This window comes from Gallinula chloropus (genome assembly GCF_964237585.1).
Source record: "Gallinula chloropus genome assembly, chromosome: 18".
NCBI lineage: Eukaryota > Metazoa > Chordata > Aves > Gruiformes > Rallidae > Gallinula > Gallinula chloropus.
The window spans coordinates 3,462,801-3,481,208 of NC_140103.1; the positions used below are offsets into that span (position 1 = coordinate 3,462,801).

General features: G+C 47.7%; 1 protein-coding gene and 1 long non-coding RNA gene across 3 annotated transcripts; both read left to right on the top strand.

Moving 5' to 3' along the window:
* Positions 1-689: 689 nt before the first annotated feature.
* Positions 690-13,261, top strand: MIGA2 (mitoguardin 2; the record flags this gene model as incomplete). Of its 2 annotated transcripts, none has more annotated exons than XM_084272639.1 (15): positions 690-785; positions 1,438-1,648; positions 2,569-2,681; positions 4,963-5,080; positions 5,574-5,713; positions 7,225-7,342; positions 7,508-7,608; positions 8,059-8,174; positions 8,598-8,670; positions 9,275-9,361; positions 9,993-10,091; positions 10,505-10,639; positions 11,349-11,402; positions 12,339-12,455; positions 13,061-13,261. In XM_084272639.1, the coding sequence occupies 15 exons, from the start codon at positions 690-692 to the stop codon at positions 13,259-13,261; spliced, it is 1,779 nt and encodes a 592-aa protein (XP_084128765.1). The 2 variants fall into 2 exon arrangements, with proteins under 2 accessions (XP_084128765.1, XP_084128766.1); XM_084272640.1 differs by having other exon boundaries at positions 7,228-7,342.
* A 115-nt stretch (positions 13,262-13,376) lies between these two features.
* Positions 13,377-16,706, top strand: LOC311198628. Its single transcript, XR_014617707.1, has 2 exons — positions 13,377-13,447; positions 15,708-16,706. It is a non-coding gene; the product is annotated as an uncharacterized lncRNA (long non-coding RNA).
* Positions 16,707-18,408: the final 1,702 nt, after the last annotated feature.

The following is an 18,408-nucleotide window of genomic DNA, read 5'->3' on the forward strand; positions in this document are numbered from 1 at the left end:
CCATCTCTCCTGGTGTCTGTACGTTCTTCTGTAGCTTTGTCCTTGACACGAGGCATGTCCCTCCTCCCCAGCTCCCAGCACGGCCAGCAAAGCTCTGCGTAAACTCAAAGCAGCTCTGGAGCCTCCTGGGTGAGCAGCCTTTGGTTGTTGGCTCCTGATGCATGAAAAGCCAAGCGTGAGCTTTGCTGATGCCAGTGCACATGGTGTGTGTGGTTATTGGTAGAATTCTTTTTAATATGGGAGCTGCAAACAAAATCACTCCAACCACGTGCAGCCACTCCATGCAGCTACTCCTCCCTCCCTCCAGCCTCCAGCAGCTCTCAAGTCCAAGGATGCTGCTGCTGTAGAGCAGTTTGGGGACCTTGACTCCTGGGGCTGGTGGGACAAGCAAACAAATTTCTGCTGTTGGTGAGAAGATGCTTTAGGTCCCTCACTTGGCTTTAGCTTTCTGCTCCGAGTGACCTGGTGTGTGGTTTGTGAAGTGCAGTACAAGGAGGCACAGGTCACATGTTCCCTTCACTCACCTGGTTTTTCTCCTCTTCCTGCAGGATGAGGATTGCTGGATGAAGGGCAACCCCAGGAGCCAGACGTCAGAGACAAGTTGGATTTCTTTGTGAGCAGCTCACGCAGCATCCACAAGTGCCCTTCCCCTTCCTGGCTCCTGGAGGCACCGAGATCCTTGTGCAGACATGGCATTTAGAAGGACAGAGGGAATGTCCATCATCCAGGCCCTGGCAATGACCGTGGCAGAGATCCCCGTGTTTGTTTACACGACGTTTGGGCAGGTACAGCAAGCAGGAAAGGCTTTTCTGTTGAGTTCCTTGGGATTTCTCTTTGGGGGCTGGCTGTGTTAGTTGTGAGGGACAGGAGCATGACAGGGTGATCATGGGGAGCTTGGAGGTTTGTGAGAATTGTGCAGGGAGTTTGGGCTGGTGGGAGAGAGTTGCTCAGGGGGAGGGCTTGAAGAGGGGAGAGAAGGGCTTCCCCACATCCCTACCTGGGAGAACACCCAGGTCCAACCTTTCTCTTCATCAAAGGTGCTAAAAAAACCCTTTTGTTTTAAAGAGGAGTAATAGTTCCCACTTAGAGTAGAGTGACCCTGAGGCAATAACGCTCAGCTGCATTCCAGGGCTTCAGAGCTGAATTTGGGTTACCTGGATTGCATCTGTTGGGTTACCTGGATTGCATCTGTTACAGGCTGTGTGTGAATTTTGCAGTGTTTTGGTAATGAGGATTGAGACCAAGTCCTCCAGGTTCTGTCCTAATGATGCCCTGCAGTTTCTCTGCTGCTAAGTCTTACATGTGTAGCACAGGGCAGTGTTTTGGGGGTGGGAAGGGGGATGCCCAGGTGTCCTATGCTTCAAACTGCTTTAAAGTAAAAAAGGGTGGTGGAATTGTTTTTTCACCGTTGCTCTTTCCTATCTTTTGTGTTTAAAGTCTGTCTTCTCTCAGCTGCGGCTCTCTCCAGGCCTGCGTAAGGTGCTGTTTGCTACAGCTCTTGGGACAGTTGCCTTGGCTCTTGCAGCTCACCAGCTGAAGCGGCGTCGGCGTCGGAAGAAGCAGATCGCTCCGGAGAAGTGTGGCTTTAAGCCTGGAGGGATCACAGTGCCCATCCTGCCAACCAGAAGGGTCTCCTCCGTGAAGAAAGGTTGGCCTCTCCTCCCAAAGGAAGTGGTTGGCCATTTCCTTTGGGGAATTTTGGGTGTGCAGGGAGTGCTGGGGAGTCCCTGGCAGCTGGTGGGAGAGGAAAGCAAAGCCTTTGGTTTAGTGTATCCATGCAGAATGAAGTTAGGAGCCTGAAGTGCGGTGCCATGAGCGTTGGGCTAAGGGAGAAAAGGGAGAGATCCTGAACTCAAAGCCTTTGTGAGGGGGAAAAAAAAAGTGTCAGTGATGTTTCTGGCAAGGTTTACAGTTCCCATCCCCCTCCTGCAGACAGACTGTGTGCCTGTTACACCATCCCCTGATAACAACAGCCCGGGGCAGGCGGTGACCTGGTTGCGTATTGATCTTGGTGGTGCTGTGACGGTGCCTGACCCAGAGGTGCTGGCACACAGCCACACCAGTGAGGTTGGGTAGCAGATGGGGAGTGGGCTGGCCCAGGCTGGGGAGGAGGCAGTGCCTGCTGCAGCTCCTGGACCTGGGGTACCTTCTTCAGCTGATTGGGGGTAAGACTGACTCACATCCTCAGCAAAGCACTTCAGGGATTAAGCATTTGTTTTGTGAAACATGAAAACCTTTAAGCATTATTAATAATAACTCAAAGGAGCAAGGTCTGCCTTCTGCCTGGCCTAAGGGAAGCTGAAGGACTTTTCTCCTTGATGCTTTCCACTTGTGCTTGTCTCTTGCCATCCATAAATGGTGAATAAATGTTCATTCCTCAGCCTCAGGTCCCCTTAGTGTCTCAGAGCAAAACAGGGCATACAGGAGACCCATGACTCAATTCTAGGTATTGGATGCTGCTGTGCCCATCTCTGGTCACACTTGGCAGGGTGATGTTCCCTTCCCTTTTCACAACTGCAGTGAACCCAGCCTAAAATTGTGGTTTTTGTGTGACCTTCCCAACTGCAGGATACTCCAGCAAGAGAGTCCAGAGTCCTGGCAGCAAGAGCAATGACACACTCAGCGGGATTTCCTCCATCGAGCCCAGCAAACATTCCAGTTCCTCCCACAGCCTTGCCTCGGTAAGGACATTCTTGGCTGGGCTGGGAGGTGTGAGTGCATCTACCTGTGACAAGATCACAGTGTCCTTGGGCTTTCACTGGCTCTTGGACAACACCAAAGCTTTTGGATCAGAACAGGTCGTGGAATAATTGTAGGGTGGGTCCTGGTATTAACCTTGTAGTGAGTGTCTGGGGTTGCCTGCATGAAATCAGAGCAGAGTTTCCTGTGCCCAAGCTCCCCAGGGCACACCCCATTTCTTTGGCCAACAATGGGCTGCAGGAGGGACTTGTGTGTGGGACGTGGCTGTGATTCCTCAGGGCTCTTAGTGATCTCCTCCAGGAGCAAAGCTGAGTTGTCTCTGGGCCTCAGAGCAATGGGGAGACTGTTCACTTCCCTCCACGGTGGGCATTTGGGTGGCCCCTGTGCCAGCACAACCCTTCTGAGCTGGGGCTGCACACAAGCTGCTTGGTCATTAAAACCAAATTAACTGCCAAAACCTGATGGCTCTGATCAGGAAACAGTGCAGCTTGGGAACCCAGCCTAGTTCTATCTCCTCCAGAGCCAAATGCAGCCTATAAATACAGGTAATTCAGGCTTGACCAGGCAGCAGAAGCCATTACTGATTACAGCCACCTCTTGTCAGACCAAGCACAGAAGGACTGGGCAGTGTTTGTGGGTTTAAGACCTGTTTTATATCCCCATTGCTCAAAGCTGCTCCTGCTGCTGTTGGAGCAGTGTGCAGCAGAAGTGAACCTCTGCAGCTTCGTGCTCTGTGACCCACAGCAAAACACCCCATTGGTGTCACCCCCCACAGCACCCAGCCTCAGAGGCTGCTTGGCAATGCTGGGGCAGGAGTGGGGAGCAGGAGTCACCCCTCTGAAAGGAGCTGCTGGCCAGCAGCACCCGAATGTGTGTATACAGGCGCTGTTGTGTGTCAGCCTGTTCAGTACTCTCAGAGCACTAGAAAATCAGTGTTGGCCACAGTGTGTCTCCAGCAGGCGGCAGTGCCGGCACAGCACTGGGTGTACAGCACTGGGAATGCAGCCCTGCACCAGTATTCCCCTGGGGTAACTGGGATATGATGGGACATGTCAATCTGGACCAAGCTGTGTGGAGCTCTGGCCTCCCCACTCCTGCAGGGACTCACGTCCACTTAATTCCCCTGTGGCTTCTCCCTGGGGTTTGCATTGCTGAAGTCTGTTTCTCTTTAGACAATGAAATCTATCCAAATTCCTTTTTCCACTGCTGATGCATGGGAGGGGATATCCACAGGGAGAGGGGTCTGTCCTGTACCCCCTCTGCCGTGTGGCAGCTGAGTGTCCTGACACTGCCCTCACTGCTCTCACGTTACTTGAGGGGCAAACAGCTGATCCTTTGCACTGCTGCAGCTTCTGCCTGCTCCCTCCTCTGCTTCCTGGGGCTCCTCTTTGCTGTCTAGTAAATAAGTCAGCAGCAGGGAACCCATGACTTGCAGTTCTGGATCTGGAGGTGATTCATTAACATTCCCCAGAGATTAATCAATGGAGGCAGGGCAAGGACTCATCTGGCAGCCCATTATTGGAGCTTTTTTCCTAGCATCAGCTTACATTTGGACATCTTTCTCTAAGCTATAGGAAAACACTGGTCACTGGTAGCATTTGAACCCAGCCCTTTAAAAGACATTTATGCACTGGCATGAAATTAGAGAAGGGTGACAACTTGCTGTGTGGATCTGAGCACTCAGCCCTCCCAGGAGAAGGTTTGGTTACAAAGAGTGAGGATCCCCTTGGCTGAAGTCCTCAGCTAGATTTTTGCTGCTATCTGGTCGCTTCTCCTGGCTTCCAGTGGGTTTTGTGTAAGCAGTGAACCCTCTCTCAAACTCATTGTGCCTTTGTACTGATTGCTCTGGCGCTTTCTTGGGCTGTCCATCAGTGCTCACCTTGCACAGCTTGCCATTTCCTAATGAAGCTTCAGTGTAAATTGGTTGAGAAGGTGTTTCCCACACAATTTTCTGTGTTTTCAAAGACACCACTGTGGTGCTGGGTGGAGAAGGGGATGACTTCTCACCTCCCCTCCCCTCTAAGCACTGTGGGGCTATCAGCAGTTTGCAGCATAGTGTCAACTAAGGTGGGAGCAGGCCAGTAACCCTTGATACCCTCCCCTTCCCCAGGCCAAGGAGTACCAGTAAGGGGGAGCATAAGTGGGGAAGGGAAAGGGCTTATCCTTCAGATTTAACTGGTGGAGGGGTGTGTGTGGTGTTCATGCTGCTACCTTTGGAGACAATTCAGGAGGTGTTTGCTGCTCTCTGCTGCTTTCCTGCAGATGGTTGTGGTCAACTCTTCGAGTCCAACACCAGCATCAGCAGGGATGTGGGAAGCCCAGGCAGTGGGGGATGCTGGAGCCATTGGTGATTCCAGTGCAGAAAGCCTCTATGTTCAAGGTAAACAAGCATGAGGGTGACATCACCCATGGGGGGGTTGTTTATCACTGAGAGCAAAAAGAGGGTGTAAACTGGTGCAGAGCATCAGCAGCCCAGCGTAGAGCTCTGGTAGGAAGCACTCTCCCCTTTCCAACTTAAACTCAGCCACTTGTTATAAAAATCCCATCTGTTCCTAAGTAATTTGTTTTCTCAGTGAGCAGTTTGCTTCCAGAATGCTGTTCTGGGAGCAAGGGGCTCACCTTGTGTGGGCATCAGTATTTTGGAAGTAACGTGGCTGATGTTTGAACCAGTTTTGGGATGTTCTCCTTCACCTCTAATCCCAATTAACCCACACGTAAAAGGGAGAGAAATAGCATACATTTATGGTTTCTTATCAGTTGGGAAGAAGCTTCTTTCTTCACTGGATTGTCTGAGCATGCAAAGACTCACACTGTATCACTTTGCTCCTAAGTGGCCTGGGACTCTCATGGCTTGTATTTGGTTGCATTGCCAGGCATGGAGCTGTTTGAGGAGGCCCTGCAGAAGTGGGAGCAGGCACTGACCATCAGGCAGAGGGACAGTGCTAGTACCAGCACCCCTGTGCCCTGGGACAGCAAGAAACAGCAAGAGAGCCTGTCTGAGAACATCTCAGAGGTAGGTCTCCGCTTTTCCCTTGCATTTACCAGCTGAGGAACAATGCTGCAAGACCAGCCTGGTTGCTGGAAGTGGTAATTAGGAGGTTAAAAGAAGACCAAATTAAGGGCAGAGTTGGGCTAGACTCTGTTTAAAGAGCTGTCTATATCTCTGGCTTCCTTATGCAATGTGAGTGGGTGTTTTTAATTTCTTCTTCTTTTTAATAAGTCTCGCCCCCTCATCCCTCAGCTTTTCTACCCACCTTCCAGCATCCTGTCAGTCACTGTTGTACAAGTCCTCCAGCAGCAGAGGCTGTGGTAGGAAAAGGCTGTAACAGCTCAGCACCAGAGAGAAAGAGCTTTTTTTCCCCTGTCAATGTTGTGTCTGTAACTTTGAAACATGTTTGAAAGTCTTGGTGGTCACTATCACATCCTGGGAAGCTGAGTGGAGGAGCAGAGGCCAGGTCCCTGCATGTGTTAACGAGTAAAGTGAAGTGGTAACTTGGTAGGAGCTAAGTATGCCCCTGCTCACTGAGCAAATGGGTCAGGGAGATGTGTAACATGTTCAGCCTACAGCTACAGAAACAAGTATTTTGGGACAACACCTTGTCTTGAACTTGAGGACTCTGCAGGGAAGACCTCTGCTAAGAGGACATCCAAACTAGAAAGGGTCAGTGACAGTCACAAAGCTGGAGAGAGCAGCTGTAGCTCAGGACTGTGAAAGGAGCTTAAACTGCCAACTCTCCAGGAGTTCTTGCTGGCAAAAAGTGTTCCCAGCTTCTTACAAACAGGGCCTGGTGTTGTAAGTATGTGGGATATTTGTGTCTTGGGGTGGATAATATTTATCCAAGTCAAATCTGGATCCTCTTGGGTTTGTCTCTCCTTGAAGAGCCCTGCAGCATTTCTAAAACTGACACAAAACCAGTTGATTGGTTATCAAAACAGATTTCATGCTTCTTGTTAATGCTTCTGCCTTCTGGGTGAGATACTCATGCAGACACAGGGGCATGAAGGCAAGATGCAGTGTAAGTCTTATTTTTTTTCTTTCTCCCCCTCTTACCCTCCCCGTGCTGCTTACAGCAAACTTTGCTTACACCCAGCACCTTAACTTGAGGACTGTTACTCTGTTATCCAGTTCTGGATGCTCCATGGGATTCAGTACAGGGTTTCTGATGTGACATTCTCTTGATATAAGGCTGAATTTACGAGTCAGGAGAATTAAGTAATCTGTAACTCATTAAAATACCCGGTTTTCTGGATGGCAGATTAAAGTTCTTAAATCTGTTCTTCCTTTTTTTAACAGGAAAACAAAATTGTAAAGCTAAAAAGCCAGAATAGGTGGTGTAGAAGCTTCCCTTCCCCTCTGTTATTAGCTGCATTGTAGGATTAATGTGTCCTGACTTTTTTTCCTTTTTTTAAAATTATTTAATCTGAAAAAAAAACCATTTTACTGAAAATTTCTTCCCATATCTGTGCTGTCAATCTGTCCCTGCCCAGCTGTCTAACTAAGGGTGGCATTTCTGTGTGTTCAAGGAGGAGTCCCAGAAAAGGGAGTTTGCTGAGAAGCTGGAGTCCCTCTTGCACCGAGCCTACCACCTCCAGGAAGAGTTCGGGTCTTCGCTCCCGTCAGACAGCATGCTGCTGGATCTGGGTATGGCAGTGGGTTTGAAATGCTTTAGAAGACCAGTTTCTTTTCTGATTTGATGGGTTTTTCCTGTAAGCTAGGTGATGAAGTGCTGTTTGGGGGTTTGGAGGGAGAGCACAGTGGCTGAGAGTCCATAAACTCCAACACATACAACTTCTTCCTCTCCTCCAGAGAAGACTTTGATGCTTCCATTGACCGATGGATCATTGAGGCTTCGGACAGATGATGAAGACAGCTCAGTTTCTGAGGACTCCTTCTTCTCTGCAGCAGAGGTGACTTAAGTTTCAGCTGTGTGTAGCAGTGCAGGTGCTTGGAAGGGAGCCATGCAGTGGAGCCAAACTTATCTTGGTAGAGAAAAGTGATACAACATGGAGCAACAGTCCAAGTTGGGAGGTTCCTGGAAGAGCTGTTTCCTTAGGGTCATGGTGCAGCCCCTTCCAACCAGCGTTTCCATGTCATCTTCCTATCTACATGCCGTAACAGCTGGGAAAGTACTGTAAATCTCAAGTAGGGTGGCTCAGTTGTATGAATTTTAGGGCATATTGAGCTGTGTGTGTGTGTCAGAGCTGAGACAGCTTTGAAACTGGTGGGGAAAGAAGTAGCTTTGCATGAAATAACTCGCTAGCTGAAGGTGGCACATCCTGCTTGCATGCAGCCTCCAAGTGTTTGCAAATATTTAACGAGATCCATTTGTTCTTCCTGTGCACTTGCTGCCTCTGCAGCTCTTTGACTCTCTCCACTTTGAAGATATACCCTTCCACCTCTCCAAGCCTGTGGCAGCGTATGAAGAAGCTCTGCAGTTAGTGAAAGAAGGGAAAGTCGCGTGCCGGACGCTGAGGTAAAGGCCCAGCTGGGGTTGTGGGTCTTTGTGTGGAGGCTGCTCTGAGCTGTGTGAACACATCGCTTGGTTCTGAGCAACCCTGTAACCAGAATAATCCTCTGGGCATGGAAACTCTTAGCATCCTTCTTGCTGGTTTGGACTTCCCAGGGAACTAAGCCCAGATTTCAGGGTGTGTGTTGGGAAAGGGTAATTTAGTGATAAGAAATGTGCCTGTCCTGTGTGGCTGCCTGGCATGGTCCTGTGCTGTGACAGCCTTTGCAGCAGGGCTGTGGTACCCTGTGCAGAGGGAATGCCATCAGTGCTCTCTCCTACACACAGTCTGGGAATTAGTTAGGGTTTTTTTTTCAGTGGGGCATAGCTGTTGGGAATGCAGGCATCAGGAGAGCTGGAACTTATGCAGTCCTTGCCCTTTCCCTCTAGGACAGAGCTCCTTGGCTGCTACAGCGACCAGGATTTCCTCGCGAAGCTGCATTGCGTCAGGCAGGCCTTCCAGGTGAGGGCAGCTCCGGGCACGCTGCTGCCAACAGCACCTTCTCCTCAGTGCATGAGTAAAGTCTTTGCCCCTCTGGAGCAAGGAAAAGCAGAAGCAGCTCCTTGCTTAACTCTGTAAACCTGTCCCGATCCCTTCGATTTGGAGAGGGTCCCCTGGTCCCCGTGCCCAGCTTGAGTGGTGGTTACATGGCCACTGGCAGGGGTTTAGTTCTGGGAAGTGAAGGTTTGGTGATTTCGGAGCTGCTGCTCCCACTTAGGAGCTTTTCACTGGGCTGGAGTCAAACCTCTGAAGTGGAGGAGCAAGGTTTCCTTCTCCATACTGTGATCTGCATCCTGGCAATGTCTGTCTAGAGCCTGAACAGCAGCTTTTGTGCTCTGTCTCTCCCATGCTCCATTCTTGGCACTTCCAGTCTTTCAGCCTAATTTTAAACTCATTTCCTGGAGAGAGCAGCTTTGTTTTCTAGACTCCAGCGTATTGAAGGTTAATGATACTGGTGTATGCAGCATTGTGCTGCTTTGTATCTTGTCCTTTTTTTCCCCCCTCCCAACTCAGAATTCGTGTGGGCATAGGCACTCACAGGAGACCCCTTGTGTTCCCTTTGCAGGAGCTGCTGGAGGATGAAAGCAATCAACTGTTTTTTGGGGAGGTGGGGAAGCAAATGGTGATAGGACTGATGACAAAGGCTGAAAAGGTAGGAAGTTTATGTAACAAACTTGCAGTTGTGCCTTGTGAGCTCTTGTTCCTTCATCTCATCCCAGAGTTCCTTCCAATGTCTTGGAAGGAGAACACTTTATCTCTATGCTGGTGGCTACTGAGAGAAATAAAATGCCTGTGCTTTTAATCTCATTTAACCAAATTCTCTCAAAAGAACAACTTTGTGCAGCTCCTGTGCACACTTTGATACTGTGCCTCACTGGAGCGAACAGGGGGTACAGGCTATGCATCAGTGATGGGTCATCTCAAGGAACATAGGGAAGGGAAAAGAGAATCTGACCTTTGCACCAACCACAATAAGCTCTCAGATCACTGCCTTAGTCACTGGGCATCCCCTAAACAGGATCCTTGCTTGCAGAGCATTAGTCCCTTACTGGCTTGGTTTGCTCACTGGTGTCTCTAGCTGCTTCCCTGAGGGAAGTGCTTTGAGCCACAGCTGAACCTGGGGCCATCCACACCTCTCAGAGATAAATTCCCTCTGTCCACACAAAAAGCATTCTGGCTAAAACTTCAGCCAGTCTTAGGCAGTGATGTTGACATTGGCTCAAACTTTGGTGAGATGTGCCCACAACTGTTGTACCTTCTGAAGTGTTTTGTTTCTCTGCCAGAATCCCAAAGCTTTCCTGGAAAGCTACGAGGAGATGCTGCATTATGCACTGAAGCAAGAGACCTGGCCGACCACACAGCAGGAGCTGGAGGGAAGAGGGGTTGGTAAAGATGTTCTCTCTAGGAAGCTGCAGAGGGGTTGGAGGATAACGAATGTGTAGGCATTTTGGGGAGGGCAGAGGAAGATTGGATGTTGGGGTGTTTAAATTTCATGGCAAGTCTTTCCTTCAGCAGTGTCAGCACTATAGTGGTTGAAACAATACAAACCCAGAACTCCAACTCAAAATCCCAACTTTTTCTAGAGGCCACAAACTACTGTCTGTAGCTCTGTAAAATTTGTTTGCCTTTTGGCTGGGCTTTTCCTGGCTGCAGGATTAATCAGTCTCACAGCCAGCTCCTCTCTAGGAGCTGTGAACTGAGCGTACACAGTTCAGTCCTCCTGCTTGGTTAAGTCCATCTCCTTGTTTTTTTTTAGAAACCCATTTCCTTTACAGACTGTTCTGCTCTCTGGCAGGTGGTGTGCATGAGTTTCTTTGATATTGTGCTGGATTTCATCCTCATGGATGCTTTTGAGGATCTGGAGAACCCACCCTCCTCCGTGCTGGCTGTGCTGCGCAACCGATGGCTCTCCGACAGCTTCAAGGAGACGGTGTGTTAACTGGGGGGTCCCTGTGCTGAGCCTGAGAGCTCAGTGCCAAAGCCTAGGACAGAGTATCACCTCAGCTGTCCTGGCTGAGCTGAAATTTCTCTTTAGAAATACCATGCTTTCCTGAAGGGCTGAATAACAATCTTCTGGTACATGTAAATTGTTTATAGGAAAGCTTTGAAAGCATCTGGTTGGCTCCAGGAGATTTAATTCCTCTAGAGGCCTTTATCAGCGATGCCATGGAGATTGTAAAAGGTGATGACGTGTGTTTTCATGAATGAGGAGAAGAGGATCAAATGTAGGGAGAAGTGCCGGTGGTTTATCCATTCTAGTGGTACCTCAGCAGACACTGAGGCTCAAATAACAGCTCCTTCCTCTAGTCCTGGCCCCCAGCTGTGTATTTAAGTCTTGACTGGTTTCAGGGGCTGAAGGGATGGTGGTTGGGAGGCACCTTTTAACAGCTGTCTGCTTGCAGGCTGTGTTCTGGGCTAGGTTGGGTCATATTAGCAACCTTCAAAAACACGTTGGCTTTCCTGGAATGGGGCTGGAGCAGCCAAATCTGCTTGCAGCTCACTTAGATTTTGTCCTTAATTTTAGAGTTGTTGGCACAGAAGGGCCTTTGCTTTGGTACTGTGGCAGCAATGTGATGGTAAAGTGCTTTTTTGCTGAAAAGTAATCCCAGTAACCGATGGTCTCTCTCTGTTAATTGCAGGCTTTAGCAACTGCCTGCTGGTCAGTTCTGAAAGCAAAAAGGAGGCTTTTGATGGTAAGCAAAGTTAATTAAAAGGGAAGGGATCTGATTGTATTTGAAGCAGCAATGTTAACACCTAGATCATGCCAAACAAGTGGTTTAAGGTGGAACTGAACTGCATTCTTTGATCTTTAGAGCACTGGGGTCTGGCCATCACTGCTGCAGTACCATGCCAGTGTTTTACTGCATCACTCTTGACTTTATTCTCCCCTTTTCTTAACGTGAGGATCCAAAACCCAACGTTGCCTGTCCGGTGTTGCCTCTCCCAGCTCTCAGTACCACAGGAATGGTTGCAGACACCAAGCAGCAAGGGGCTGCTCCTGCACTGTAGCTTCCCTGCTGGCAGCGCAGTGAATGGCTCATGTGCCTCTCGGCGCTGACTGCTGGCAGGCTATTGATGTGTTCCCTTTAAATCTGTGGTTTTTCTAAAGCATCGCAGCAGATGAGTTCATGGACCTGGGGAACAGGAAGCCGCAGCTTCACAACCCCAGTTTTGCCACGGGGTCTGTGGCCTCTGGCAAGCTTTCAACTCATTTCCCACATGGTACAACCAGGGTTTGCCTTGTGAGATAGTACAGGGGAACCAGAGCGCTGGAAGCTGTATCGCTGCTGTCACGCAGTAGCTCTGCTGTGGGTATTTGCATGTCTCTTCCTGGCTTGGTCTGGAGATTATAAATAGTCTCTAAAGACTGCTTGATGGTTGCCTTTCATTTTCTTCTGGTTATTTTCCTCCTGCAATAGTAGTTTAGAAACATGAAGATAGAAAGCTCTAGTTGTCCTTCAAGGGATCTGAAAGATGAATGTAGTTCTGCAGGAAGAGATGCTCTTAAGTAGCTCTTGAGTGAGCAAAGCACCGTGCTTTCTGGCACAGAATTTAGTAGTTGATATGGAATAAGCTGCTAATTCTGTATGAGAACCAAGACCAACCAATTCTTCCCTTCCCTGTGGCAGGTACCAGATGGTTTTATCTCTCATTTCTACTCCGTATCGGAGCATGTCAGTCCTGTTCTAGCCTTCGGTTTTCTGGGGCCCAAGCAGCAGCTATCTGAAGTCTGTACTTTCTTCAAGGTAAGATGGCTTTTCCATACCTAGTCTCTGTGGGACTCCTGCTGTCTTCTGGCATAAAGTTGCAGGTGTGTGTTTGATGACGGATGTGGCATTAAGAAAGCTGGCTCTGTACAAAAGGCTTCCAGAAACCATTGGTTTGGAGATGCAGATTGCTGGATTCAGCTTGATAAGAATTCCCAGCATGATTTTCCATAGCTGATAACAAAAATGTTTGATGAGATCAATTTATACCATCAGTATTGGAGGAGATTATGGGTGCATATGCTGAAAGATGTTATCTAAGAGAACGTGGCATCTTAACAAGTTATGCATTTGATCTCGAAGCCTAAGTCCCCTTCTTCTTGTGGATAATCTCATGAGAGGCTGTGTTGCATTAATTAACTGCTTGCTTGCATGGATATTGCCCTCCTGACTTCAGGAGCTCTGCTGTCCTGTTTCAGAGGCGTGAGGGGATCTAGCCACAAAAGTAACTCCCAGCCTAAAGCAGATCTCCGCTTGGATCTGCACAGTTCCTTACAGGCTGTCCGCTTGCTGCTGTCTAGGGAGCTGATATTGGCAGGTGGGACGTTGTTTCTTTACAGCAAACCTTCCTTTTGTCTTCTCAGCACCAGATAGTGCAGTATCTGAAGGACATGTTTGACTTGGACAACGTGAGATACACAACAGTGCAGTCTCTGGCAGAAGACATTCTGCAGCTGTCGCGGCGGCGCAGCGAGATCCTCTTGGGATATCTGGGCACCGAGACTGCCCCTGAGATGAACGGCATGCTTCCTGCTGACAACGAGCCACTGAAGGAGCTCATCTGATGTCAGGGGAGGAAAACAGTTTTGTACAAGGACCTTTTTTTCCTCCCAGAGACGGATAAAACTACCTGCAGTGCTCAATGGCAGCAGCAAGACTATCTCAACACACAGCATCCTGGTGGGACCTTCTGCTTTTTTGTAGCCAGTAGTGTATGCTGGGATGGATCCAGGACCACTTGCCAGCTTATGGTTTGAATTTCTTATTTGTTCCACCTTCCTGTTCTTTTTATTATTATTCTTTTTAATGTGTCATACAAACCACAAACTGCCTGGGCCCAGATTTTTGCCCAGTTCTCTTGGATAGGGCAACGTATGTACCCGTTTCGCCTGTGTGTGTTCTGGGAGGTGATCCCTGATGTTTACCATTGTGTGTGGGAGCAGGAACATCATTGGCAAATTCTGCACTTGACCCTTAGCTTCTCAAGGAGGCTTGTTTGCTTTGGGATTTTTATTATTGTTTGTTCTCTACTGTGTTTCTACAGACACTGTTGCTGATTTTACCTTACCTGTGTTAAGGTGCACGATGTGACTAGCAAAGCTTTCTTTCCCAGGGAGGAAGAAATACTTCTGTAAAGCACTGAAGTGAAATGCAGACTTTGGTAATCAGAGTGAAGCTCTAAGGAAGTCAGTCCGTTCCTTTGCTGCTCTTTGCAGGCCAAATGATGGGCTCTGTGCTGTGGTCATCCTCACTTAGGAGGTTGCTGAGGTCTATGTTTGCCCCTAAAGCGAGTTAGTGTGAGGAGGGGGTGGATCTGCATCCTGCCTGTGCGTGCATGAAGTCTTTTAACAGCCATCAAAGTGCCTTGCTGTAGTTCAGAATGAGCCAGCAGCAGGTTGTTTTCTGGGGAGGAGGTGTGGGGTGTACACAAGCAGAGGGAACTGGTATAGTGTGGTGCCTGTTCCTGTTACACACAAGGTAGTGAGGTACAGATGTCGGACGTCATGTACAGAAGGGGTTCTGTGTGCAGGTAGCTGCAGAGCTGGGATCATGCTGCTAGAGAGGAAACGACTCTTAATAGTCTGAGAAACCTGAGAACCAGTGTAGTTGTGGGTGTAGCTCAAATGCATGTGTGTGTGAGAGCTCGTAGTGCTGGGGCAGGCTCTTATCACACGGTGTGATGCTGACTGCACAGCTGGCACTGGAGATCTGGCTGCTTTGGGACGTGCCTGCGTTTGGTACTAGGGTAGGATGGGGCAGTGCAGAGTGTTGGGCTTGAGGCAGCCCTGCCCTTTGTCTGAGGTTTGCTGTGATGTGCTGCATCCTTGGTGAGGGCTGAGGGTGCAGCTTATGCTGTCTTCTGGTTCAGCCCCAAACCCTGGCCTTGGAATTTGGAGTTCTTCAGGGAGAAGAAAATGAGGACTTTCACAAAAACATAGCCTTCACTGTTTGTTTTTTTTCTCCAGACTGACTGGTTATCCCTTCTGTCTGTTCCAGGTAAAAGGTGTAGGTGCTAACTAGCCATATTTTGGCAAGGGAAGTTAAAAAAAGTAAGAATCTGGACTTTCCATGTGAGTAGGAAGTCAGTGCATGGGCTTGGAGAGTACAAATGTCTTCTTCCTCTTCAGCTATCTCATGGATTCTGCTGGTAAAAGCAGGAAGGAAGTAAGCAGGGAAAAAAAGTAAACAGGAGGATGTAAAAGGAGCAGATAAATGCTCACAAGATGCTTGCAAGAGGGTAAGTGTAGAGCACGTAACATCTGCTGCTGTGGAAGCACATCAGACTGATGTGGCTTATCCCACAGCCCAGATTAATGCCATAAACCAGGCAGAGGTGCCGAGCAGCTGACCCCAGTGAGGCTGCAGGGAATACACTGGTAGGAGAAGGGTTTAAAAGACAGCAGCTGGAACTAGGGCAGGGCTCTGAGGTGCCTTGCTCCTGGCAGCGTGCAGTGAGAGAAGAACCAGAGGATGATGATGTGGTAGCATGGCACACCGGCTCTGTGTAAACTGTGACCTGAAAGCACGGTGTATTCTGACAGCAAGTCCCCTGGCAGAACCCAGTGGCTGTTGACAGTGGTGTGTGCTCTCCCTGCGGCTGGTTTAGAAGGAAGAGTAACTTCAGCAGTTCTGTGTAGTGGTTAAAAAGATGCTAAAATGTGAAGATTATTGTAATAAGGTAGATTGTAATTCTAAACGATCAATGCTGTTTAATTTCAGGGTTTTAGAGCTGTTTTATGTGTATTTATTTAGTATTTTGAGTGTCTTCTGGTCTCGGTGCTCGGTCTGCCTGCCTGCTCTGTGTGCAGACAAGAACACTGGCTGTTGATTTTGATCTTTTCACATCCTGGTAGGTGAGAATACCAAAACAGGGTCCCCATGAAGCAAACACTAACTTGCACTGTGGCTTTTTTAAGCTAAGAAATTGTAAATTCTTAATCAATCCAATGGGGGGGAGAGGGGAACCACCCTCCCCACCTAGTTTTATTACAGCTTTATGCTTTCCCTTAGCTGTTACTGCACGTGGGGTACGCTGCCCTCCCAGGGAAGGTAAAGAGGGATCTTCTCCAAGAACATCCACAGCTTCTTGAAGGTTGAGTTCTCCCCCTCCACCTGCCAACACTAATTTGCTCCTGCAACAACCGAGGACCTTGGCTGAGATGAACCGATTTTCCCATTACTGGGGAGGATGTTAAACTTCTCTACAGCCTCTTTCCCCTGCTGTGTCTTTGCTGCTCTGTCTCCCTCCTCAATCCCAGCGTAGCTTGAGATGAAAGGCAGAAGTGAAGTGTTTGCAGCCTCTGAAGGGTGCTCAGAAACTCTTCAGTATTAGTAGCAGATGAGATACGTATTCGGGTAGAATCTCTAGAGATAAGATATTTGCCTCTCTTATAATAAAGCCTTATTCTCAAGGGGTTAAATCATTCTGGGCTGACACTTTGCACGATTTTAACCCTGATGGGGATTTAAAATGGCTTAGCAGCTATGAAACAAAATCCTTCAGTAGTTTCTGATGCTTAGACAGAATTTCAAATATGCATGACTCTCAGTTTTTAGGTGGAAGTTGTAACAAGCTTCGCCAGTGGTTAAAGTACATACTCAGTACTTTAGTATCTTTGTAGAGACTGCACCAGATGGCTCCAGGAGGGTCTTTATGATCTCTAAAGCACAAATACATTAATGAAAGAGAGGAAATCTGCCTTGTTGTATCTATGTGATCAGTGTGGCTTTGAAGAGCACGACTTGTGCTGTCTCATACAAGGAGGTGGGGAAGCAGGATTTTATTTACCCCTCTGCAGTAGAACATTCCTCTGCCATATCTGAATCTAACGAATGTAAACTTGTGCCTGTTTCATTTTTCTTTATTTCCTAAAGGTGTACAAATTGTTCTTGTTTTGCTGCTTTCTTTTTCTTTGCAGCTTTTTGTTTTCCCTGTTGTTTTTTTTTTTTGGTAATACCTTTAATCTTAGGATGTGGGCATTACAAGTCAAATAAAACTTTTCTTCGTTATTGTGGTTTTTTGTTTCTAAATTTCCTGGAAAAAACTTGCCAGAAACTCAAGCCTTTGGTTTTCAATTTAAGTGATGGTTGTGGTGACACCTCCTGGTGCTAGAGTGATGGTATGAAACAAGGTTGTTCTTCCTAGGGTCAAAATGCTAAACTCACAGCAAGTAAGTTTAAGGGGTTTGTTTGGGTGGAGTGTCTCCCTGGTTCTACTGAAGACAAGTCCATAGGTGAAGCTGGCTGTAGAACACCCAAGACAGCTCCAGTGTACTTTGAGCAGTGGCTGAAAACAATGGGGTTTAACTTTTCAGATTTTTCTTTTTCCATGGTGGTTTGATTTGTGTTTGGGTGTGGCGTGGGGAGGCTAGCAGGCTGTGATAAAGTGATAACAGAAATCCCAGTAAAAAGCAGAACCTTTTAAACATTGTCCAACTCCTTCCAACACACTCATCAGCCTTCCAAACTGTGTGAAAGAAACCCAGAGTGAAAACTGTGGGTTGGTATCAGAGATGCCCATCTACAGAGCGAGGCAGGAAACTCACCCTTTCATTCTTCTGAAGTAGTAACAGTGTGTTTAAATACTTTCATTTTCAAATCTACAGAAACCAGATTGAATCAGATAGGCAGTTTGCTTCCACGGTGATTAAGATTTAAAACAATTTAATAAAAAAAGGCCTCTGTTAGCGTTAATGCCAGCCTGTCACTGACTATGATATATGCAAATAAAATGTTCATGAATAGGCAAATCGTTGTCTCATGCCACACCCTGAAGGCTAGTGGAAAGAGTTAAAAGGAGTTTATCTTGGTTTCCATGGTGTCAGACTGTATACTCATTATATCTCCGGAGCTGCTTTGTGCTTTCTTATGCTGGAGGAACAGAGCAAAGGCTGCTCTCTGTATTGACACTTTCTTCCTCTGTTCAGGAAGGAGTGGGTGAATATAGCAATGAAGCCCACAATTTTCAGTACTTGTCATGGTACATAGATCAAATGTAATCCACTCTGCCAGCCTAAGTCTATATTCAATAGCTTGGAAAGGAGGAGATTTATTTAACTTGAATAATGAAAGCGGTAAATCACTCATGCTACCTTGTAGCAGCCTTCTGCAATGAACTGAACGGCGGTAAATATTTGCTCTTTCTTTCCAACTAATGAGACTTTAATGCTATGTTTCTTCTCCCAATGCCAGGAAGAGTGTCAGCTTTGAAGAGGCTGTTGAAATTAATGGGACATAATTAGAATTGCTATCTGGAAACAGGTGTATTACAACGGCAGGAAAAAGGAGTTTTCTCCCTGTTCTGAAACCTTCCTTTAAGGTGGCCGTGTTAGGGGGTAGAAATCCTAATCCCTGTGCTTTCCTGACATATAAAAATTAAAAGCACCCCCTTGCCTATGTTTATTGCGCTGTTCTTGCATATTTATTTTTTTTATATAAGTCTGTTTTACTTTTTAAGATGGAATTGATTGTGCTGGTTGGATGTGAAGGTGTATTCGCCTTCCACAAGCTCTTGTATATCTCTTGTGCAGTGCTGCACCCATCGTGTTCTGCTTTTTCCTCAGGTAAGTGGCATTCTCTGGGATCACAGATTCATTTTGGTTTGGTCTTCACACTGGGAGGTTTTGATAGCCAAAGGTATTTGGGGTGTGAGAAAAAAGGTTATTGCCTGGCTCAGGTGTTCCCTGGCCTTTGCAATGTGGTTTAGGGGCTG